This window comes from Carcharhinus amblyrhynchos, chromosome 27 (assembly GCF_965287045.1).
Source record: "Carcharhinus amblyrhynchos chromosome 27, sCarAmb.v2.hapA, whole genome shotgun sequence".
NCBI lineage: Eukaryota > Metazoa > Chordata > Chondrichthyes > Carcharhiniformes > Carcharhinidae > Carcharhinus > Carcharhinus amblyrhynchos.
Window position 1 is genome coordinate 2604896 of NC_137350.1, and position 26260 is coordinate 2631155.

The 26260-nt window shown below is 42.7% G+C and overlaps 1 protein-coding gene across 4 annotated transcripts in view; it reads right to left on the minus strand.

Moving 5' to 3' along the window:
• LOC145359270 (protein TANC2-like) overlaps positions 1-26260 on the minus strand; it is a 1038666-nt gene that overhangs the window by 502756 nt on the left and 509650 nt on the right. For all 4 annotated transcript variants that reach the window (XM_080213802.1, XM_080213801.1, XM_080213799.1 and 1 more), the window contains exon 4: positions 229-300. In XM_080213802.1, the coding sequence (XP_080069928.1) occupies positions 229-300 (72 nt within the window). The remainder of the gene's footprint in view (positions 1-228; positions 301-26260) is intronic.

Sequence of the window (26260 nt, forward strand, 5' to 3'; positions counted from 1 at the left end):
CCCCATTTGGACTCTTATTTTCCAAGGAGCAGCTAGTCTCAATATGCCTCCTACCATAATGCACCAGCGTGCACATCTCTAATAAGTATTAACTATCACCACCACCTCTCCAATGTGATATCATTCCTAAATTTTGAAGCAGCACTTCAGATGCCGTCTCTGTTCTGACTTCATTAACCCACTGCCCTTTACACTGTACCCTTGTTCTAATAAATGCTGATTGCCTACCTTGTCCAGTTCGATTCTGTCGAGAATCTATGTTTGTTTGTCTCCGTTCTGATTGTTCCTCGTTTCCACCATCTACAAAACACAAACGTCAAGCTGTCAGTATACAAGATCCATCACTGTGATGGATTAGGAATCAACATATTCAATCACTAGCCAATAACGCAGACAGACTTGCACTGTTTTGAATAGCAATGAAAAACATCAATGGCACACAAGTCATTGACTGGCTCTCAATATCAGCATTGGTAGTAAAGGAAATCAATGAAAAATTATCAAGGATGTTTGTATTGAAAAGATGTTACCAGCATTCAACAAAATTTTGTAAGGAAACAAATTCACGGTTAACCTTGATCTATTGAGTACTGAATTTCCTCTAGACTTCATCTTACACAAATATACTCTTCAGTATCCTGTACCCAATGTGAAATTACAACACAGCTAAATTCTGATTTGTAATAGTAAAGAGGCAAGTTCTAGAATCCATTATTAAGGTGGCATTAGCTGAACATTTCAAAAATCATAATGCAATTACGCAGAATCACCATGATTTTGTGAAAGGGAAATCATGTTTGACGAACTTATTAGACTGCTTTGGGATGTAACAAGTATAGTAGATAAAGGGAAACCAATAGATGTAATTGAATTTCCAAAAGGCATTCAATGAGGTCCTGCATAAAATGTCACTGCACAAAGCAAAAGATTATGGTGTTGGGGTGGTGCATGGAAGAGGAGTGATTAATTAGCAAGAAATGGAGTCAAGATGAATGGGTCATTTTCAAGTAGGTAAACCATAACTAGTGCAAGGCCACAGGGATCAATTAATCTAGCCTTAACTATTTCTGATGTTTGAGGGCAAATCAACATCTGGCACGTGGGACGCTTTCAAGTGTAAGTTGATAGGGATTCAGGACTGGCACATTGCTGAAAGGATGAAGGATAAGTATGGCAAGTTTTGGGAACTTGGATAACAAGAGATACTGTGAGCCTAGTCAAAGAGAAAAAGGAAGCATTTGTCAAAGCTAGGAGGCTGGGAACACACGAAGCAAGTGTGGAATACGAGGAAAGTAGAAAGAAACTTAAGCAAGGAGTAAGAAGGGCTAAAAGGGGTCATGAAAAAGCATTACCCAGCAAGATCAAGTAAAATCCCAAGGCTTTTCATACCTATATACAGAGTAAGAGGATAGCCAGGGACAGGGTTGGCCCACACAAGGACAAGGAAAGGAATTTATGCGAGGAGCCAGAGGAAGCTATTGAGCTTATGGAAGCTATTGAGAGGGTGCTGTGGAAGCTGTTGAGAGGGTGCAGAGGAGATTTACAAGGATGTTGCCTGGATTGGGAGGCATGCCTTATGAGGATAGGTTGAGGGAGCTAGGTGTCTTCCCCTGGAGAGATGAAGGTTGAGAGGCAACCTGATAGAGGTTTATAAGATGCTGAGAGATATAGAGAGGGTGGATTCTCAGAGGCTATTTCCCAGGGCTGTAATGGTCACTACGAGGGGACACAGGTTTAAGGTGCTGGGGACCAGGTACAGAGAAGATGTCAAGGTAAGTTTGTCACTCAGAGGGCGGTGAGTGAGTGGAATCGGCTGCCGTTGGTGGTGTTAGTGGCGGACTCGTTGGTGTCTTTTAAGAGACTTCTGGATGAGTACATGGGATTTATTAGGCTTGAGAGTTATAGATAGGCCTGGTAGGTATGGATATGATCGGCGCAACTTGTAGGCCGAAGGGCCTGTTTGTGCTGTGGTGTTCGATGTTCTATGAAATGGGCGAGGTATTAAATGAGTACTTTGCATTAGTATTCACCAAAGAGAAGGACTTGGTGGATGATGAGGGGTCTGGGAAAGGATATATATAGCTTGAGTCACGTTGAGATCAAAAAGGAGGTATTGAGGTTCTTGAAAAACACTAAGGTAGACAAGTCCCCAGGGATATACCCAGAATACTAACAGAGGCAAGAAAGGAAATTGTTGGGGCATTGAGAGAAATCTTTGTATCCTCACTAGCTACAGGGGAGGTGATGATGTGGAGATGCTGGCGTTGGACTGAGGTAAATGCAGTAAGAAGTCTCACAACACCAGGTTAAAGTCCAACAGGTTTATTTGGTAGCAAAAGCCTCTAGCTTTCGGAGCGCTGCTCCTTCGTCAGGTGAGTGGGAGAGCTGTTCACAAACAGGGCATATAAAGACACAAATTCGGTTTACAGAATAATGATTGGAATGCGAGTCTTTACAGCTAATCAAATCTTAAAGGTACAGACAATGTAAGTGGAGAGAGCATTACGCACAGGTTAAAGAGACGTGTACTGTCTCCAGGCAGGATAGTTAGTGAGATTTTGCAAGTCCAGGCAAGTTGTGGGGGTTACAGATAGTGTGACATGAACCCAAGATCCCGGTTGAGGCCGTCCTCACGTGTGCAGAACTTGGCTATCAGTCTCTGCTCAGTGACTCTGCACTGTCGTGTGCCTCGTAGGCCGCCTTGGAGAACGCTTACCCGAAGAAGAAAGGCTGAATGCCCGTGACCGCTGAAGTGTTCCTCAACAGGAAGAGAACAGTCTTGCTGGAATAGCCAATCTTGTTCCTTTGTTTAAGAAGGATAGCAAGAATAATCCAGATAACGACAGGCCAGTGAGCCTTACATCAGTGGTACAGAAATTACTGGAGAGAATTCTTCGAGACAGGATTTATTCCTACTTGGAAATAAGTAGACGTATTAGTGAGAGACAACATGGTTTTGTGAAGAGCAGTTTGTGTCTCATGAACGTGATCAAGTTTTTCGAGGAAGTGACGAAGATGGTTGATGAGGATAGGGCAGTGGATGTTGTCTACATGGACTTCAGAAAGGCCTTTGACAAGGTCCCTCATGGCAGACTAGTGCAGAAGATGAAGTCGCATGGGATCAGAGGTGAACTGGCAAGGTGGATACAAAACTGGCTCTGTCAAAGACGACAGAGGATAGCAGTGGAAGGGTGCATTTCTGAATGGAGGGCTGTGACAAGTGGTGTTCCTCAGGGACCTTTGCTGTTGGTAATATATATGAATGATTTGGAGGAAAATGTAACTGGATTGATTAGTAAGTTTGAACATGGCACCAAGGTTGATGGATTTGCGGATAGCGATGAGGACCATCAGAGGATACAGCAGGATACAGATCAGTTGGAGACTTCGGCGGAGAGATGGCAGATGGAGTTTAATCTGGACAAATGTGAGCTAATGCATTTTGGAAGGTCTAATACAGATAGGAAATATACAGTAAATGGCAGAATCCTTCGGAGTATTGATAGGCAAAGGGATCTTGGTGTAGAGGTATACAAGTCACTGAAAGTGGCAATGCAGGTGGAGAAGGTAGTCAAGAAAACATATGGCATGCTTACCTTCATCAGCCAGAGTGTTGAGTTAAAAATTGGCAAGTCATGTTGCAGCTTTATAGAACCTTAGTTAGGCCGCTCTTGGAATATAGTGTTCAATTCTGGTCGCCACACTATCAGAATGATGTGGAGGCTTTGGAGAGGGTACAGGAAAGATTTACCAGGATGTTGCCTGGTATGGAGGGCATTAGCTATGAGGAGAGATTGGAGAAACTTGGTTTGTTCTCACTGGAGCGATGGAGGGTGAGGGGAGGCCGGATAGAAGTCTACAAGATTGAGAAGCATGGACAGAAGTTTTTCCCCAGGGTGGAAGAGTCATTTACTAGGGGGCATAGGTTTAAGGCGTGAGGGGCAAAGTTTTAAGGGAGATGTATGAGGCAGATTTTTTAACGCAGAGAGTAGTGGGTGCCTGGAACTCGTTACCAGGGGAGGTAGTGGAAGTGGATACGGTAGTGAGTAATCAGGGGTGTCTTGACAAGCACATGAATAGGATGGGAATAGGGTGGGAACAAATATAGTCCCCGGAAGGGTAGGGGGTTTTAGTTAAGTCGGGCAGCATGGCTGATGCAGGCTTGATGAGCCAAAGTGTTTGTTCCTGTGCTGTAATTTTCTTTGTTCTTTGATCATGTCAGTGACTTGGGTAGGGGACTGACTTAATTTGTAGCTAAATCTGCAAATGAGACAAAGATAGGTAGGAAAGCAGAAAGGAGACTCAAAATTTGCAAAGGGGTTATGATAGGGTAAAGGAGTGGGCAAAAATTTGGCAGGTGTAGCAAAAAGAACTGTTACAATCTGGTTCGGGGCCAGTAATATTACGTTTCAGGTGGATGAACTTTCTATCGGTATGCATCCCTGGGAACAACCCAAAGAGCCTCATGGTGCTGCTCAGGACTTCGCTCCAGAGGTTCTCCACAAAGCAGCATTCCACAAGAAGGTAGCCAATCGCCTGTTCCCCACCACAGCCACCTCAGTGAACGATGTTCTTTGCCTAAAACTTGTTGGCCTTCCAATGTAAAGAGTTGTCCCTGACCAAGTGTTGCAGACTGACAAATTCCAAAGTCCAATGTATTGAGGAACACACTAAAGCCACTGCAGAGGTGCAATGGGTAAAGGTCATTGTCTAAGACTTTTCAGCCATAGTGCACCATGGGGAGGGGAATTGTATAGAACCCCTTGGGCTGCATGACTCACATTGATTGTATAATAGGAATATTGTATGCATCATAATTGGATTGAAGAACCTCAGACTACAACTTTGTGTAGACAACTAAAATGCCATTGCACTTGTTGTGAGACCATACTGAAATGTCAGTAATGCTCTTTTTACTGCATTGAAGCACCAGAGCAACATGATCTATGTGGGAAATTTCAATATCATTGCACTGCGCTGGTCATTTTGAAATGTTTCTTAAGGAAATGAAGTTTGAAAGGAGGAACTTCTTCTCACAGAGGGTAGTGAATCTCTGGCATTCTCTGCACATTGAAGCAGCGAAGGCTACCTCGTTGAATATGTTTAAGTCACAGGTAGATAGGTTTCTGATCAATAAGGGAATTAAGGGTTATGGGGAGCAGGCAGGTAAGTGGAACTGATCCACTTTCAGATCAGCCGTCTTATTGAATGGCGGGGCAGGCTCAAAGGGCTAGATGGCCTAGATGGCTCATATTTCTTATGTTCTTATGAAATCCCACAAACTTACTAATAGAGACAAGATTTCACAATTTTAAGCAAACAAAACTTTACTACACATAATCAAAGTAAAATAATTTACAACATCAATCTAATACTCCCAGACTCATAATTAACATGAGCTAAAAATTACTTAGCAGGTAAACTATGAGCAAACACACCCCACTGTCCATTAAATGACACATACAACCAAGACAAAACCCGTGGATTTCTCAACAACACACTCAGAATGTCAGTGACCACCAAGATTCAAAAAAATCTCTAAATCTTAGTTTCCCTCATGGGATTTCAACTCTTTAGTTCCAAAGATCTGAACTCTGAATTTCCTTGGAATCAACTGATTTATCGAAAACTTTCCTTCTGTCATAACGTCAGAAGTGGGAGATGTTTGTTGATGATTGCAATGTTTGGCAAACACATGTGGCTCCACAAATACTGAAGCAGAGCATGCCCAAATGCAGCAAAATCTAGACAATATCCAGGCTTGTTCTGACATATGGCAACTTACATTCATGTCATACAACTCCAAGTAATGACCATCTCAACTAGACAGAAATCAAACTATCGCCCCAGGACATTCAATGGCATTACCATCACTGAAACATCCACTATCAACATCCTGGGAGGTAACCATTAACCAGAAAGTGAACTGGACTAGTCATGTAAATATTACAGCTATAAGAGCAGGTCAGAGACTAGGAATCCTGAAGCACATAACTCATCTTCTGATTCCCCACAGCCTATCCAGCATTGATAAAGCCGCAGTCAAGAGTGTGATAAAATATATTCCACTTGCCTAAATCAATCCAATTAATTTGTACCCCACCCATAAACATTCACTCCCTCCATCACTGACACACTGTAGTGTATACCATCTACACACTGCATTGCAAGAACTTACCAAGACTCCTCAAACAGCACTGTCCAAACCTATGCTGCCATGATGTGGGTATGCCGGCGTTGGACTGGCGTAAACACAGTAAAAAGTCTGACAACACCAGGTTTTAGTCCAACCTATTTATTTGATAATATACTCACAAGCTTTCGAGGGGACTGCCTCTTCGTCAGGTGAATGGAGAGTTCTGGCCTCAGACAGAGCATATAAAGCACAGACAGTTTAGAGATTACTGATTAGAATGCGAATCTTTACACCTAACCTGCTGTTCAAGACCTGAAGTGGCTGATAATGTGAGTGGAAGGAGCACTGATCACAGTTTAAAGAGATGTGTATTGTCTCCAGACAGTACAGTAAGTGAGGTTTTGCAAACTCAGGCAAGTCACGGGGGTTACAGATAGTGCGACATGAACCCAAGATCCCTGTTGAGACCGTCCTCATGTGTGCGGAACTTGGCTATCAGTCTCTGTTCAGCGACTCTGCGCTGTTGTGTGTCGTGAAGGCCGCCTTGGAGAATGCTTACCCGAAGGTCAGAGGCTGAATGCCCGTGGCCACTGAAGTGTTCGCCAACAGGAAGGGAACAGTCTTGCCTGGTGACTGTCGAGCGATGTTCATTCATCCGTTGTCGTAGCGTCTGCATGGTCTCCCCAATGTACCGTGCTTCGGGACATCCTTTCTTGCAACATATCAGGTAGACAATGTTGGCCGAGTTGCAAGAGTATTTACCACGTACCTGGTGGATGGTATTCTCACGTGTGATGATGGTATCCGTGTCGATGATCTGGCATGTCTTGCAGAGGTTGCTGTGACAGGGTTGTGTGGTATTGTGGTCACTGTTCTCCTGAAGGCTGGGTAGTTTGCTGCGAACAATGGTCTGTTTGAGGTTGTGTGGTTGTCTGAAAGCAAGAAGTGGGGGTGTGGGGATAGCCCTGGCGAGATGTTCGTCTTCATCAATGATATGTTGAAGACTCCGGAGAAGATGTCGTAGCTTCTCCGCTCGGGGGAAGTTGCCAAACCTATGCTGCCACATGGGACATGGGCAGCAGATCATGGACACCAACATCTGCAAGCTTGTCTTCAAGCTATACACTGAATCTGACTTTTAACTGTATCACTATTTTTTCACTGCTGCTTGGTCAAAATGCTTGAATGTCATCCCTAGCAGTACTGTTGGTTGTAGCTGCACGACATGGTCTGAAGCAGTTCAAGAAGGCAACTCACCAATTAAGGGTGGGTAATAAATACTGGCCTGGCCAATGACGCCCCATCTCATGAACAAGTATGAAAAAAATTACTGGCAAAGGTTCAGCCATTGTAAACAGCAGAAACTAGACTCCAATCCCAACCTTTTTTCTTCAGAATTTTACAGGGCTTGTTTCAATAATATTGCTTTAAAGCACCCACAAAAAGTGAAACTTTTTAAAACACAATGTACACACAAACCCTTTTTTTGAATGCTGAATGCCAAATTAGTTTTTTTTTAAATAAAACTTCTGTAACTTTCTTCTGAAAGTACGATGCTGCAATGCAATTAACCGATGGTACACCTTACTCAAGTAATCACTGCTCATTTTAGGTCATTCAGGTGTAGGGAAGTCCACAACAAAGCTCAATTCTGCCCTCAGCAGATATCCAATCATATCTCACTGGGTAGCAGAATAGGAATCAAAACATGTCCAATTCAGACACACTGATAGCAATTTTACCAGTCATATAACCAACCTACCTGGCATTTTCGAACTTAATACGGGCTGTGGGTTGAATCAGATTCCTACTACACACACATTAACTACATTAAGCTATTAGAAAAGCTTTTGCAGCAATTCATTGCTGGGGAAGCATATTTCCTCTTCAAATAAACATACACAGTGTTTTATAACTCTCAGGAAATATTGTTTTTGAATTTCCAAAATCCCCATACAAGCTGCTCCAATAACATTTGAATTAATTGTGAACAGTACTGTTTAACTTCATGCTTTAACTGAGTATAAACTGGTCTGGAGATTTTCAAACCTCCCTGACATAATAACCCAAACATCAAAGTTCATCTGTCACTCTGAAATCATGATAGATTAATGAAGATTACAATCTATGAAAATGAAACCACACAGACTTACAAGTTTGCTCTACTTTAGAAACCACTTTCTTTCTTGGATTTACAGCAATTATGTTCAGTGCAAGACAATCAAAAATTCAATGTGTATACCCAACATATCTGGTAATTCAAAGTTGGGAATATGGTCTGACATTGGATAATGCATAGTAAGCTACCACAGAAAATAAGAACATAAGAGCATAAGAAATAGGAGCAGGAGTAGGCCATCTAGCCCTTCAAGCCTGCCCCGCCATTAAATAAGATCATGGCTGATCTGAAGTGGATAAGTTCCACTTTCCCACTTTCTCCCCATAACCCTTAATTCCCTTGTCTATCAGAAATCTATCTACCCGTGACTTAAATATATTCAACGAGGTAGCCTCCATCACTTCAACAGACAGAGAATTCCAGAGATTCACCACCCTTTGAGTGAGGAAGTTCCTCCTCAACGCTGTTCTAAACTGCACCCCCCCCCCCAACTTATTTTGAGGCTGCGCCCTCTGAGAGTTCTGTTACAAATAGCCTTGTAACCAGATCCACTTGGTGGCACTCATGTGTGCAAAAGCATTATTAAAATACTGTACAGTTTTACACGTAGATCCCATTCAATTTTAGCACAGCAATGGTGACAAGATTATTTAAAAAAATCCTTGGGTACAGAAAACCTAAGCAACCAGAGAGCATCACGATTATGGTTCAAGTGTAATAATCAATGTTTTGAACAGCAACATGATGAGATCATTCTCAGTGAGTTACAGCATGTCCTAATTACATTCTCAAGAAAAATAAATTAAACCACACATTCTACCAAATATATGGAGAAAAAAAGTGATGTTTACATTCAATGTTGGTTAAAAGGAAAATGACTCTCTGAATGGGTCCCGACTGCAATGGGGTTTTTGAACTCACATGCTCCACCATTCTTCTACAATGGCTGCCTCAATTAGATTTATATTTACCTTCTGTTTACATAACCCAAAGTTATATTTTATTTTTATCAACACTGCTAATAAAGATTAAACTCTTAAGTTACATTTCATAAGACAAAGGTCTGGACAGGGTCACTTTCAGCGTACAGTCTTTATGTCAAATAGCTAGTTGCATTCTCTATCAATACAAAAACTGATCCTTTGAATGAAAAGCAGTAGGACCAGCATGACTGAGCAACTATTTTTCAATGTAAAGCAAATCGCACAAACAGGGAAATCTCACAAATGGCAAACATATTTTATTATGAAAATCAAGTTTAATAGGTGCCAGACAATAAAAGCAATTTTTAAAAAATAAAAATAAAGATGTCCCAACAATATATATGGGTCATACTTACCCTTTCTATAAAACTCCAGCAGAATGTGATGGACTCGGAAGTGAAGCTGGTGGAGATTTACTTGAAGGTGGAGATGGAAGGAGTGGGTGGGCTGGCTGATGTAGATGTTGATGTGGCAGTAGAATAAAAAAGATGTCATTTTTTAAATGCTTTCCTTATAGAATTCTACCTAAGGAGCAATAACAGTTCCAACCACACTACGAAAGGCGATGTTTCTTTTCATGTTTGTGTCAATAGTAGGTCACCTGTTTTTCAAGTCTTCATCCAATCTTGAGTTCTGCCACTATTGTGGGTAAAAGTTGATCCTCCTCCTCTTTACATTAACTTAACTTCAACAGTTCCACCATTTCTTCTGTAAAGTTCCATTCAATGAGGCTGAAGCAACTCCTCTGTGATAAGGTCTGTGGTAAGGTCTTCAAACCCCATCTCCAACTTGTTTTACCCACTCTGCAATCCACATTGGGGGACCCTGTGAAATCATTCACAGCCTCAGGCCAAACCTTTTTCAGGCAGGCTTTGATACTTGATTCTTTAAGCTCATCCCACACATCTTTTAGTATCCTATTAATACAAGATATTGAATTCCTTCCAGCAATCATGGACAGCAGTTGGTGGGGTTGTTTCCATAACATTAAGCATGCAATTGAAAATTCTACAAAGTAGTAAGCTCTGTAGGTTGCAATGTCTCTCTGGTCTAGTGGCTGGATAAGGGGAAAAACAAAACTTAATCATCTAGATAGCTACCTGCAAGAAAAGATGGACATCCAGGAGCATTACCGAGTTTAAGTCAGGCCTTGAAGGTCTTTTGCATCAAACAAGTCTGGACTCCAAAACTGATTTTCAAACCAGTCTTCAAACACTACTGCTATTAGCCTTCCAATACGCAGTAGATAACATTTTCTTTTTCCTTTAGGAGCTTGAGGGGTTTTATAACCTATAAACCAACAGCATTGGTTCAAACCAGTCACATTGGCACAGACTGAGTGTTAGGCATGTCTTTTGTGGGTTTTAAACCAGGTGCTGTCTTTTCTCCTCTGGATATCCAAGTTCTATTTTGTACTTGCTTCCAGACAGACCAGTTTTGTCTGTGTTAAAGACCTGTTCCAGCTGGCACCCTCTATTCTCAATGAATTTCTGAAGCGCACTGGGAAACCCTCCCGTACTTGCATAGTTAGCTGATGCAACCTCCCCCACCAACTTCACATTCTGAAGATCAAAACACTTTTAACCATGCTCTGGAAGACAAAGGAGGCTGCCTTCACAATTGTACAATGTTTACTGCTTAGTTCAGATTCACTCATGTTTCAATAGTGGTGACTTCAGGATTGTATAAAAGCTGTACTGCAAACAACATAAGTAAATCATAACAAGTATATGAGGGCTCCGGTGAGCAACTTGACAGCCAATTCACACGTGATGTATCTTCTAATCCAGGAAATAAGTTGCGGAAAACCTCTGTATCGTTTTACTTTTTATATTCCTTTAGGCCTTTTTTCTATTTTATGACATATTTCCAACATTTCCTCTAGTATTTTTTCTCTGAAAACTGCAGATTAGTAAACATTGGACCCACAATTGGCAAAATTTTTTTTGTGGGATGAGCAAATTCACAAGTGAAAATTTGAATGGTGGGATTCACAAGATCATCCTTCTTGGTGTTGATGGAAGAAATATTGGCCAGTAAATTAGAATATCTTCTCCACGTTTTTTTTGAAAAGTGCTATAGAATCTTTTATGTCCAACTGAGAGAACAAATGGTGCCTTGGTTTAATGTTTTATCCAGAGGACAGCACTTCCTACACTACAGCACTTATTCTGCATTGCACTATTGCCTCATATAAACATATTCAAATCACTGAAGTGGGGTTTGAACCCACAAGCTTCTGATTCAGAGGCAAGCTTGCTACCACCAAGTCACATCAATAATCTTCAGTGTCTATTGAGCCTGTCTGCCAAACTTATCATGCTGCCTTCTCACTGAATCCACAAACTCTGCTAAGATCAGCATTGGACTTTAACCCCAAGATCTTGTCCTGAAGAAGTGCAGCTGCAAGGCGTTGAAATGTAATACATAAAAAAACACTGAGCAATCATTTCAACACATAATTTTAAGTTTACTTATTAGTGTCAGAAGTTGGCTCACATTAACACAGCAATGAAGTTACTGTGAAAGGTGCCGTACTTTGGTGCCCATTCGGGTACACGGAGGGAGAATTCAGCGCACCTAACCAGCACATCTTTCGGACTGTGGGAGGAAACAGGAGCAAGAGTAGATACGAAAAAAAGCTTACTGGCAGATTGATTTATGTGAAACAAGTAACACTGGAGGTAGTGCTGAGCCTAATTTGTTATTTTTAGTTCATTTTTCCAGGCTATGTTAGCCCTTCAATGCACTGAAAAGTGATTACAGAGTTTCATGGGAACCTTTTTAGGACAATTTAGGATGCCATTTTTGGTAATTTCAGACAAAGAAACCAGTGGATTTCTTTTTAAAAGAGACAAAGTACTCCCAGGAACGGAAAGAGCATTTGCAATCTATCAGTATTGAACTCATTTGCTGTATGGTATTCTTGGAATATACTTTAGAACGGAACTTCTCTGCCAGCACATAAACTGGCAGATTATAAATCGTGCGTCATCTCAGATTGGCAGTACACTTTTAACACTTAGAATAGCCTGCACTGAAGATTCTCACTGGAATGCTGTCAGTTACCTAGGTAACACCATCTTCCATGTAACTCATTCAGAATGTGAAAATCATTTTGTGGTTTTATTTTTAGATTTCATGTATTTTCACTCTGCTATTATGAGGTATTTTAACACAAAATGAAAATGACTTATACAAATAATATTTCAGAATTCCATGGCTCCATTTTGATAATTATTCTTTTAGCATGCTCGGCATAATAAAAGAATTCAAAAATTTGGAGAAATAGATTAAAAATCGAGTTAAATTCATTTGAGTGACGTTGTAACATTTTGGTGTGACTAGTAACACCCACACAGATGAAAGATGGTGAGATACCATGAGACACTAGGTTTTGATAGAATGCAAAGTAAGGAACATTCAACAAATGTAACAGGTTCCATGTCTCCTTCCCCCACCCTAGGTTTCAGGTTGCAATATATGATTGTACATCTTCAAGAAAAGGTAATTAAAATCAATACTTAATGGTATCAAATGTCATTTGGAAATTAATATACACTACATCAACCAATTCTCCTTTATCAGCCTGTTACATCCCTTGGAAAACAGGAGACAGTGTCACAGTGATAGTGTCTGAGTGAGGACTAGACTAATGCCACGGGGACACAAAGTTCAAATCTCACCACTGCTGGAATTTAAACTAGATTAATAAATTCAATCCATTAAATTTTGAAATCTGGAATTTCAGTAATGGTGCCATAGATTGGTATGAAAACCCATCTGAATCACTAATAGCCTCGGGGGAAGGAATTCACATGTCCTCACCTGGTCTGGCCTACATGCAACTCCAGGAATTACAATTAGTAGACATGGGATAGGAAGTAATTAGCTTGGATTAAAGATTGGCTAACAAAACAGAAATTAGAACATTTGCCCACTGGCAAAATGTGACTAGTTGGATACCGCAAGCATCCGTACTTGGGGCCCAAGTTGTTCGCAAAAAAAAATCAGTAATTTGAATGTGGGGATCAAACGCAATATTTCCAAGTTCACAGATGACACAATGCTAGGTAGGAATGTGCATTGTGAGGAAGATGCAGAACTGCCTGCCAGGCAATGACCATCTCCAACAAGAGAAAATGAACCATCTCTCTTTGTCATGCAAATGGAAACACCATTGCAGAATCCCCCACTAACAACATCCTGGGTTTACATTTGACCAGAAACTGGACTAGCTGTATATAAATACTGCAACTCCAAGAGGAGGCTGAAAATTTTTCAGAAAATAATTTACCTCCTGATTCCCCAAAGCCTGTCCACCATCCCCAAAGCACAAGTCAGGCATGTGATGGAGCTCTCCGCTCATATACAGCTCCAACAACTCAACATCATCCAAGACAAAGTAGGCCACATGATTAATCCCCCGCTCAACTTAAGCATTCACTCCCTCCACCACTGACGCACAGTGGCAGCAATATACACCACCTATAAAATGCACTGTAGCAAGTCAACAACTACTTTGACAGCTCCTTTCAAACCTACAACCCTGCCACCTAGAAGGACAATAGGTTTCAAGCTCATGGAAACACAACCACCTTCGAATTCCTCTAAAGCTGTACACCATTTTGTTGTATCCATACTGTTCGTCCTTCATAAAACAAAAGCAAATTACTGTAGATGCTGGAATCTGAAACCAAAAGAGAAAATGCTGGAAAATCTCAGCAGGTCTGGCAGCATGTGTAAGGAGAGAAAAGAGCAGATGTTTCAAGACCAGATGACTCTTTGTCAAAGCTAAAAGGCATAAAAAGTGGGAGATACTTATACTTCAGGGAGAGGGAATGAAAGACGAGTTATGGCCACAGAAACCAGAGGAAAAGACTGCTACTAGCTGTCCACAGGAGAATGAAAAGGTGTGAACGGCCAAACAGCAGAGAAGCTGTAAGCTGTGACAGATGGAGTTGTTGGGGGTGGGAAGAAATGGGACTGAGATAGAATGTAGAAAAGGGGAAGTGGGGGGAGAAAAGGGAAGGGAAGAGGGATGAAGTAGGGGAAGGAAAGCGAGCGGGGTGTGGGGGGGGGGGGGTGAGAAGAATAATGAAGAAGGACCAAAGAGAAATAAAAGGTAGAGAACAGTAAAAAATTAAATAAAACAGAATGAAAACAAAGGGGGCCGAGAATGGATAGAGCAAATCATCAAAAGTTGTTTAATTCGATGTTGCAACCAGAAGGCTGTAAAATTCCTAGCTGGAAGATGAGTTGCCCATCCTCCAGTTTGCGTTGAGCTTCACTGGAACACTGCAGCAAGCCAAGGACATGTAAGCAGGATCGTACGTTAAAATGGCAAGCAACCCGTAGGTCAAGGCCCTGATTGCACACAGACTGAAGGTACTCAGCAAAGCAATCCTCCAAAGGAATAGCAACGGGTACCCGCATGTCTACGCTTGTCTTTTTATGGGGTATGTGGAACATTCCTTGTTCCAAGCCTACACAGGTCCCCTCCCATAATTCCTTTAACGGTACATCAAGTATTTTGGTGTTAATGTCCAGATCTCGAAAAATTCATTAACTTCGCTTTCAGTTTCCACCGCTCCATCGCCTTCACCTGGTCCATCTCAGTCCCTTCCCTTCCCTTCCTTGACCTTTCTGTCACCATTTCCAGCAATAGACTATCTACCAATATCCATTACAAGCCCACTGACTCCCACAGCTACCTGGATTACAGTTCTTCACACCTTACATCCCATGAGGATTCCAGCCTCAGTTCCTTCGCCTCTGTCACATTTGTTCTGATGATGCCACTTTCCAAAGTGGTGCTTCTATATGTGCTCCTTCTTCCTCAACCATGGATTCCCACCTACAGTTGTGGACAGGGCGCTCAACAGCGTGGAAGCCAACTCTCACGTCATGGCTCTCACCCCCTCCCAGAACAAAGATAGAATCCCCCTTGTTCTCACATTTCACTTCACCAGCCTCCGCATGCAAAGCATAATCTTCTGTCATTTTCGCCAATTCCAGCACAATGCCCCCACCAAACACACCTTCCCTTCACTCCCTCTATCAGCATTCCGCAGAGACTGTTCGCTGCAGGATAACCTTGTCCAGTCCTCCAGTATACCCAACAACTCTCCCGTCACTCATGGCACTTTCCCATGCAATCACAGACGATGTAAAACCTATCCCTCTCCCTCTTCTATGCTCATCATCCAAGGTCCAAAACATTCATTTCAGGTTAAGCAGCGTTTCACTTGGACCTCTTTCAATTTGGTGTATTGCATTCGCTGCTCCCAACTGGCCTCCTCTATGTCGGAGAGACCAAGTGTAGACTGGGTGATCACTTTGTTAAGCACTTTCGGTCTGTGCGCAATCAGGGCTCCGACCTTCCGGTTGCTTGCTATTTTAACACACAGCCTGTTCCCATACCTGCATATCTGTCCTTGGCTTGCTGCAATGTTCCAGTGAAGCTCAACGCAAACTGGAGGAACAGCATCTCATCTTCTGGCTAGGCATTTTATAGCCTTCCATTCTAAACACTGAATTCAACAAATTCAGATGATTTGTTCTACCCCCACCTCAGCCCCCTGTGTTTTCATTTTATTTTATTTAATTTTTATGGTCTTCCTTCATTCCGCACCCCCCCCCCCCCGCCCCCCAAACTTTCCCTTGAAAGGGTGTGAATTCAAGCCCCACTCCAGGTCATAATCAAATTATCGGGCTGAAATTTCAGTGGAGTAATAAAAAGGTTTTGGTGAAATGCTATCATTTAGATCACATGTTAAACTAAAGTTCCATCTTTTCTCTTAGCTGAGTAAAAGATCCCATGCCAGCATTCCAGAATGTGCTCCTGATGTCCTGGCTCTCAATCAAAGCAGAATATCTGGCAATTTATTCCATTGCTGCTTGTGGAATCTTTCTGTGCACATCATTGGCTCTCACATATCTCCATATTACAACAGTGCCTAAGGCCTGTATTTTACAACCTTGCTGAGGTGAGGCTCATAAAATCCTGCCCAAGGCCAACACAGAATTTTGTTCTGCGAGCCTCGATTCTGGGGCAGGCGTGCCAGTAAAATTCCAGCTACATTTCTACTACTTGGGAGGCATGGTAGCACAGTGGTTAGCACTGCTGCTTCACAGCACCAGGGACATGGGTTCGATTCCTGGCTTGGGTCACTGTTTGTGTGGAGTTTGCACATTCTCCTTGTGTCTGCGTGGGTTTCCTCCGGATGCTCCAGTTTCCTCCCACAGCCCAAAGATGTGCAGGTTCGGTTGATTGGTTATGCTAAAAATTGCCTCTTATAGAGTCCTGAGATGCGAAGGTTTCAGGGATTAGTGGGTAAATGTGCAGGGATATGGGGGTAGGGTCTGGGTGGGATTGTGGTCAGTGCAGACTCAATGGGCCGAATGGCCTCCTTCTGCACTGTAAAGTTTCTATGATTCTTTCCCCACCTTTTCTCCCTTGCTTCCCCTTTTCTATATTTTACATCTGTCCCATTTCCCCCCAACATCTCCATCTATCACAGTTTACAGCTTCTCTGCCATTTGGCCATTCGCACCCTTTATTCTCCCTGCGGACAGCTATTAGTAGTCTTTCCCCTGGTTTCTATGGCTATGACTCACCTTTCATTCCCTCCCCCTGCAGTATAAATGTTTCCCACTTTCTATGCCTTTTAGCTTTGACAAAGGATCATCTGGACTTGAAAGAACATAGAACATTACAGCGCAGTACAGGCCCTTTGGCCCTCGATGTTGCGCCGACCAGTGGAACCAATCTAATGACCCTCTAACCTAAACTATTCCAATATTATCCATATGTCTATCCAATAACCATTTGAATGCCCTTAAAGTTGGCGAGTCCACAACTGCTGCAGGCAGGGCATTCCACGCCCTTACTACCCTCTGAGTAAAGAACCTACCTCTGATATCTATCCTATATTTATCACCCCTCAATTAAAGCTGTGTCCCCTTGTATTAGCCATCACCATCCGAGGAAAAAGGCTCTCACTGTCCACCCTATCTAACCCTCTGATCATCTTGTATGCCTCAATTAATTCACCTCTTAACCTTCTTCTCTCTAACGAAAACAACCTCAAGTCCCTCAGCCTTTCCTCATAAGACCTTCCCACCATACCAGGCAACATCCTGGTAAACCTCCTCTGCACCCTTTCCAATGCCTTCACATCTTTCTTATAAAGCGGCGACCAAAACTGTACGCAATACTCCAAGTGCGGCGGCACCAGAGTTTTGTACAGCTGCAACATGAACTCACAGCGCCGAAACGCAATCCCTCTACCAATAAAAGCTAACACATCATACGCCTTCTTAACAACCCGATCAACCTGGGTGCCAACTTTCAGGAATCTATGCACATGTACACCGAGATCTTTCTGCTCATCCACACTACCAAGAGTCTTTCCATTAGCCCTATATTCTGTACTCCTGTTACTCTTATCAAAGTGAATCACCTCACACTTTTCCGCATTAAACTCCATTTGCCACCTCTCAGCCCAGCTCTGCAGCTTATCTATGTCCCTCTGCAAACTGTAACATCCATCCTCACTGTCTACAACTCCTCTGGCTTTAGTGTCATCTGCAAATTTACTAATCTATCCTTCTACACCCTCATCTAGGTCATTTATTAAAAATGACAAACAGCAGCGGCCCCAAAACAGATCCCTGTGGTACACTGCAAATAACTGAACTCCAGGTTGAATATTTCCCATCAACCACAACCCTCTCTTCTTTCAGCTAGCCAATTCCTGATCCAAACCGCTAAATCACTCTCAATCCCCCTTACCATGGGGAACCTTATCGAATGCTTTACTAAAATCCATATACACCACATCAACTGCTTTACTCAGCTCTTTCTGACATTCTGAAACGTCAGCTCTTTTCTCTCCTTACAGATGCTGCCAGACCTGCTGAGGTTTTCCAGCGTTTTCTCTTTTAGTTTTGTCCTTCTTTCAGTGTAACAGGAGCAAAATCGTGGAACTCACTTCTTTCCTGCACCAGGGATCCAATTAGACTCCCACCCTAGGTCACTATCTGTGTGGAGTTTGCACGTTCTCCCTGTTATGCGTGGGTTTCTTCTGGGTGCTTCAGTTTCTTCCCACAGTCTTAAAGATGTGCTGGTTAAGTGCATTGACCATGCTAAATTCTCCCTCAGTTACCTGAATAGGCACCGGAGTGTGACAACTAGGGGATTTTCATAGTAACCTCATTGCTGTGTTAATCTAAACTTACTTGAGACACTAATAAATAAACTTTAAAAACGACACTCACGTCATCCCACTAGGGCAATCGGTTACCTGTTCCAGGTTGGCCTTTGCCACACTGCTTACCTTTGTTTTGCCATTAATATATTCCGATCTCTTAATATGCCACAATGAGCACTCTTCTTGGTCATGATCACCACCATTTATATTTCCTTTGTCTTTTCATCCATGCCATCTTTGTCAATCTCTCCCCTGACTCCAACCACCACTGGCCCTCTATCCAGCGTCTACTGCTCCAAAGCCCTCCTCCCCCTTTCCCTTTCCCCCTCCCACAACAGTACAAATCTCAACCTATTTCCAGTTCCCTTCGGCTCTAATGAAGAGTCATTCAGACTTGAAATGTTAACTTTAATTTCTTTCCACAGATGCTGTCAGACCTGCTGAAATCTTTCAGCATGTTCTGTTTTTGCTTCAGAATCCAGAATATATAGTAATTTGCTTTTATTATTCTCAAAGTTACTTGACTTAGATTTGTCCAGTCTAAAAGATTAAAATTGTCCTGTCATTGCAATTTTTTTCACAATACCTATCATCTTTTTATTTACACACTGCCCTGTAATATAGGTCTTTTTAGGGAGTCTATAAACCACTCCCACCAATTTCTTCTTTCCTTGTTATTTCATATTAGCAACCAACCTGAGTCTATATCTTGATCTCTGGAATCAAAATCATTTGTCAGTACTGTACAGGTTTCCCTCATCACTACTTTTCCTTCCAATGCTTCCAAATTGTGAACTAATATTCAGTTCCCAGCTTTGGTCACTTTCCAGCCAAGTTGCTGTAATAAGAAATAGGAGCAGGAGTAGGCCATCTAGCCCTTCAAGCCTGCCCCGCCATTCAATAAGATCATGGCTGATCTGAAGTGGATCAGTTCCACTTTCTTGCTTTCTCCCCATAACCCTTAATTCCCTTGTCTGTCAAAAACCTATCTACCCGTGACTTAAATATATTTAGCGAGGTAGCCTCCACCACTTCAACAGGCAGAGAATTCCAGAGATTCACCACCCTTTGAGTGAAGAAGTTCCTCCTCAACTCCGTTCTAAACTGCACCCCCCTTATCTTGAGGCTGTGCCCTCTAGTCCTGCTGTCCTTTCTGAGCAGGAAGAATCTCTCTACCTCTACCCTATCCATCCCTTTCATTACCTTATACGTCTCTATAAGATCCCCCCTCATCCTTCTAAACTCCAACGAGTACAGACCCAGTCTACTTAGTCTCTCTTCACAGTCTAACCCCCTCATCTCCGTTATCAGCCTAGTGAACCTCCTCTGCACTCCCTCCAAGGCCAAAATATCCTTGCGCAAGTGCGGCGACCAAAACTGCACACAGTACTCCAGCTGTGGCCTCACCAGTGCCCTATACAGTTGCAGCAAGACCTCCCTGCTTTTATATTCTATCCCCCTCGCTATAAAGGCCAGCATCCCATTCGCCTTCTTGATCACCTGCTGCACCTGCAGGTCCCTCTGCACCGTAGCGTGCTACCATATCATACCCACTTATTTATATTTGTGTTATCAATTCATTCATCTTGTTACAAGTTCTGTGCACATTCAGACAAAGAGCCTTTAATTCCGTCCTGTTACAAAGGTCCCTACTTTGACCTTATTTTCTGGCAAATGCTGTTATCATTGCCCATATCTCTACACTGCACCTTGTCCTCATTAACTTTCTGAATCTGACCTCACGTGAATCCCTCTGCATCGACTACTTAGTCGAAACCTTTCCCTACAGCCCCAATTAGACATTTTGCTAAGACCCTGGTTCCAGCATGGTTTAAGTGATGTTGTCCCTTTTCCCAATACTGATGCTAGTGTCTCATGAATTGAAAACAATTTCTCCTTCACTCTCTCTCTCTTAGCAAGTGCAATAATAACAGTTCTGTTGCCACAGCTGTTTATTTACCATTAGCATTCAAATTGTGTTTGCTATTAATTGACTCCTAAAATTGTACACAGAAAAAAAATCCTTTTCTCATTAGATTTCTTCCCTTAAAGGCACACCCATAAATTATACAGCATTTAATAATTCTAAAAATTACAATTTATTCTCAATTCCTCAGAAGGCTTCTTCAGGTTCCTTAAAGACAGCATTGCTTATGAAATTCCCTTCTCTGGATTGTTTTGATGACTCAAATGGGTAAGTGCAGTGTGAATTTAGAAAAGCATGAAAAGGACTTCTATTTGTATAGTGCTGCAGTTTCACTCTTTCTTGCAGTCTTTCAAAGAAGCACTGTGTTCCCTCAGTTCAAACCAGCACCTTTCAACATATCCTCCCTCCTACAGTTCACTCTTTCTTCCTTACTTCTCTTTCCCACCTCGTCATTCCAGCACATTTAATTTACCCACCTCCACCCATTAATGCTGCTACCTTTCACCTCCTCCCAACCGTTCTGTTCATTTTCGCACTTTTTACCTCTTCCTCACTCAGTTAATGTGATCTCACAAAGTGTGAAAAACCGTCAGCATTTTATTCTGAGGCAATTGGGGTATATTTTCTGTTCCTGACATATTTCAAAACGCAGACAGATCCATATGCCTGACGAAAACCATGGACATAGACTTGGCTTAACATCATAAATGAAACAGGACACCTGTCTGAAATTTAGGTAATAACTCTGGATCCCGCCCTCCTGCCTTTTGGCAGTCCCCACGCAAGCTCTGCACGGTAATTGCCTGGGAAGCTCAAACTTCCATTGGCTAGTTACACTGCACTGGAAATCCAATTTCAATCTCAGACGTCAGGTGGTTCCGACTGTCTTACAGGAATAGCTATCCAAGAAAAGTTAGAAGATTGAAAACCACTTCGAACTCCTGGATAACTATATTGCTTATTCCACCTCACCACCCTCTCAACCCAACCCCCATCTTCCAGACTATCACTCCCAAGGACCACCCAACTAGCTCTCCAGCACATGGCCCACTCAACTATCCCACCATCCCCATAACCACCCTTTTGGCCTCCCAAATAAACACGTAACTCCCACCGTCTCCCCCCTCCACTCAACCACCCATGGCTTCCCTCCTGACCTAATCACCTCCACCACTTCCTAAACCCCAACCACACAGCAGCAACCCCACTCCTCCAGACTAACTCCCCAGTTTCCTGACCACCCCCCACCCACTACTCACCATCCCCTGACTACTTCCCCATCTAGTTTTCTGACCTTTCAACTGTCCACCATAATCCACGACTGCCCTCCTGACCCTCCCAAGCATCTTTGTCAATGACCAAGACCCCACTGACCATTCAACCCCCACCAGCTTCCCACCCCACGTACCATCTTAATCTCCCTCCTACCCATTTAGCTTACACACTTACCTTCTCCATGACTTCTTAAAGTGGCTGGATCATTAAACCTATCTGCTTTACTGAAGCTAGTGCCGTAAAAAAGGGGGCATATCTTCCTTTTGCTGGACTCTCCCGCACTTGACTGCAAGGATTCCTGGGCAGCTGCACTCCACTTTTCTCACCAACCTGAGTCCGAAGGTCAGGCAATAAGGGTGCAGCTGCACTTTGGTGCAGTTAATAGGAGTGGAGTGGAAATCCGACTATGATTGCCATTCAATGAAAGTTATATTTTAAGTGCTAAGATGTTTATATAATCCTTCAACCTTCTAAGCCAAGAGTACTCTCAACTAAGCCTAAGTAAAACTTGCAAACAGAACCGTATAGGTTCGGAAGGCCTCAATTTAGTTCCCTGTCTGTCTAAACATTGCAAGCTTGAATTGCTGTTCCAACAAGATAGTTTTGTGCTTTTCCTTCCATTAAATGCCTTACTGCTGAATTACATTAGTTACTTTTCACACAAACACAACTAGCTATAAGAGTGAATATTAAAATCAGAAGCGATGAGGTTCTCTGTCGGACAAATAAATGATGTAATTTGGAACTGTTCCTGTTAAACTTGTTCGACTGGTTTTAAGTGTCTCCATTTCACAAGATTAACTGTATATGAAGTGTCATATTAAATGATACCATAATGTGCTTCCCACAACTTTCCCTTACATGAAGAGAAGCCTTTATACACAGACAGCAATGGTGATCTGGAATGTACTGCCAGATTTTTGAAGGGAAAACTATGGGGTAAAAATAATGGGCAGTACAACTAATTGGATAACTCCGTGCTGTATAGAACAACATAGAACATAGAACATTACAGCGCAGAACAGGCCCTTCGGCCCACGATGTTGCGCCGACCAGCTTTTAAAAAAAAAACTGACCCACTAATCTAAACCAATCCCATTTCGTCCATAAACCTATCCACAGATCTCTTAAACGCCCCCAAACTAGGCGCATTTACAACTGCAGCAGGCAGGGCATTCCAGTCCCTCACCACCCTCTGGGTAAAGAACCTACCCCTGACATCAGTCCTATAACTACCCCCCCTTAATTTAAAGCCATGCCCCCTCGTGCTAGCTTTCTCCATCCTAGGAAAAAGGCTATCACTATCTACCCTGTCTAAACCTCTAATCATCTTATATGTTTCAATAAGGTCCCCTCTTAGCCGCCTTCTTTCCAGCGAAAACAACCCCAAATCTCTCAGTCTCTCCTCATAGGATCTCCCCACCATACCAGGCAACATCCTGGTAAACCTCCTCTGCACCCTCTCCAAAGCCTCTACATCCTTCCTGTAATGTGGGGACCAGAACTGCACACAATACTCCAAGTGCGGCCGCACCAGAGTTGTGTACAGTTGCATCATGACGCTGCGACTCCTAAATTCAATCCCCCTACCAATAAACGCCAAGACACCGTATGCCTTCTTAACAACCTTATCTACTTGATTCCCAACTTTCAGGGATCTATGTACACATACACCTAGATCCCTCTGCTCCTCCACACTATTCAAAGTCCTCCCGTTAGCCCTATACTCAACACATCTGTTATTCCTACCGAAATGAATTACCTCACACTTCTCCACATTAAACTCCATCCGCCACCTCGCGGCCCAGCTCTGCAACCTTTCTAAGTCACCCTGCAAACTATGACACCCTTCCTCACAATCTACCACACCTCCGACTTTGGTGTCATCAGCAAACTTACTAATCCACCCAACTATACCCTCATCCAGATCATTAATAAAAATTACAAACAGCAGTGGCCCCAAAACAGATCCCTGAGGCACACCGCTCGTAACCGAACTCCATGACGGATATTTACCATCAACCACCACCCTCTGTCTCCTATCTGCTAGCCAATTCCTGATCCAATTACCTAGATCACCCCCAATCCCATACATCTGCATTTTCTGCAGAAGCCCACCATGGTGAACCTTATCAAACGCCTTACTAAAATCCATATACACCACGTCAACTGCCTTACCCCTATCCACCTCTTTGGTCACTTTCTCAAAGAACTCGATAAGGTTAGTAAGGCACGACCTACCCGCTACAAAACCATGCTGACTGTCTCTAATTAATTCATTACTCTCCAAATAACTATAAATCCTGTCTCTAATAATCCTTTCCAAAACCTTACCCACCACAGAAGTAAGACTCACCGGTCTATAATTCCCAGGGAAGTCTCTTCTCCCTTTCTTAAACAATGGGACAACATTTGCTGTCCTCCAATCTTCCGGTACTATACCAGAGACCAACGGCGACCTGAAGATCAGAGCCAGAGGCTCCGCAATCACCTCTCTTGCCTCCCAGAGAATCCTAGGGTAAATCCCATCCGGACCAGGGGACTTATCTATTTTCAAACCCTCTAAAATATCCAGCACATCCCCCGTATCAACTGCAATACTATCTATTTTACACCCCTGCACCCCAGTGTCCTCCTCAGCTACATTCATGTCCCCTTGCGTGAACACCGAAGAGAAATATTGGTTCAACGCCTCTCCAATCTCCTCCGGTTCCACACACAACTTCCCTCTACTGTCTGTAACTGGCCCTAACCTTGCCCTAACCAACCTTCTGTTCTTGACATACCTGTAAAACGCCTTAGGGTTCTCCTTAATCCTATCAGCCAAAGTCATCTCATGTCCTCTTTTAGCCCTTCTTAACTCCCTCTTCAACTCCCTCCTAGCCAATCTAAAACTTTCTAATGCACTACCTGAGCCCTCAAGCCTCATCCGAACATAAGCCTCCTTTTTCTTCCTAACCAACGAATCAACTTTTTTAGTGCACCACGGTTCCCTGGGCCTACCAAATCCTCCTTGCCTGACAGGGATATACCTATCACGGACTTGCAGTAGCTGCTCCTTGAAAAATCTCCACATCTCGGACGTTCCCAGTCCCTGTAATTTCCTAGTCCAACCAATGCTTCCTAATTCTCTCCTAATTCTCTCCTAATAGCCTCCTAATATGCCGGAGGATTGGCTGAATTGTCTCCTTGCTGTACTATTCCATATACGCAAAAAGTCTGGTGATTAGATATGAAATAGCTTTCATCTTTGTTATTTAATTTTCATCTTAGACAATTACTATTTGTGCAGATGAAGTCCAATGAAACAGGATCGAGTCAATTTGATACCAGTATTTTACTGCAGAGAAAAGATGACAGCATAGATTGGATGTATATTTTCTGTACATAAAACAGTAATGTTGGGAATGCCTCTGTAAGAGAAACACAGCAAGGTAAGGATCACATGGCCTGTGCAAGAGGCTCCTAGACAAAGATACTTTTTAGGAGCTGGCTACAACCATGAGACTGCTGTTACATAAGAACATAAGAAATAGGAGCAGGAGTAGGCCATCTAGCCCTTCGAGCCTGTCCCGCCGTTCAATAAGATCATGGCTGATCTGAAGTGGATCAGTTCCACTTTCCCGCTTTCTCCCCATGACCCTTAATTCCCCTGTCTATCAAAAACCTATCTATCCGTGACTTAAATATATTTAGCGAGGTAGCCTCCACCACTTCAATGGACAGGGAATTCCAGAGATTCACCACCCTTTGACTGAAGAAGCTCCTCCTCAACTCCGTTCTAAACTGCACCCCCTTTATCTTGAGGCTGTGCCCTCTAGTCCTGCTGTCCTTTCTGAGCGGGAAGAATCTCTCTACCTCTACCCTATCCATCCCTTTCATTATCTTATACGTCTCTATAAGATCCCCCCTCATCCTTCTAAACTCCAACGAGTACAGACCCAGTCTATTTAGTCTCTCTTCACAGTCTAACCCCCTCATCTCCGTTATCAGCCTAGTGAACCTCCTCTGCACTCCCTCCAAGGCCAAAACATCCTTGCGCAAGTGCGACGACCAAAACTGCACACAGTACTCTAGCTGCGGCCTCACCAGTGCCCTATACAGTTGCAGCAAGACCTCCCTGCTTTTATATTCTACCTCCTGTTTTCTTATTAATAAATACCTTTATGTTGTTATTAATGAAGTCTGTGAAAATGCATCTTTATAAGTAATATTTTACATTCGGTAATCAATTATTTTAGGAGACCGCAATAGGACATGTGGTAGAGGAACAGGCCATTCAGCCACACCAATCCATGCCAGTGTTTATGCTCCAATCAAGCCTCCTCCCTTTCTCTCACCTAAATCTACCATTGTAAACATCTATTCCATTCTGCCTCTTAAGCTTGTCTAGTTTTCCTTTAAATGCATTAATATGCTCTTTGCTGTCATAGCAAGTTCCAGAGTCTCGTCACTCGGTGAAAGAATACACAGAGACAACACATCAAATTGCTATGTTAAATAAATCTTAATTTAGTATTAGTGAATGATATCATTTAGTAAGCAGATAAACGTTTTTCAAAGTTTTTCAGTTTGATTCTTAATCTGTGCTGTGTTAGGTAAAAG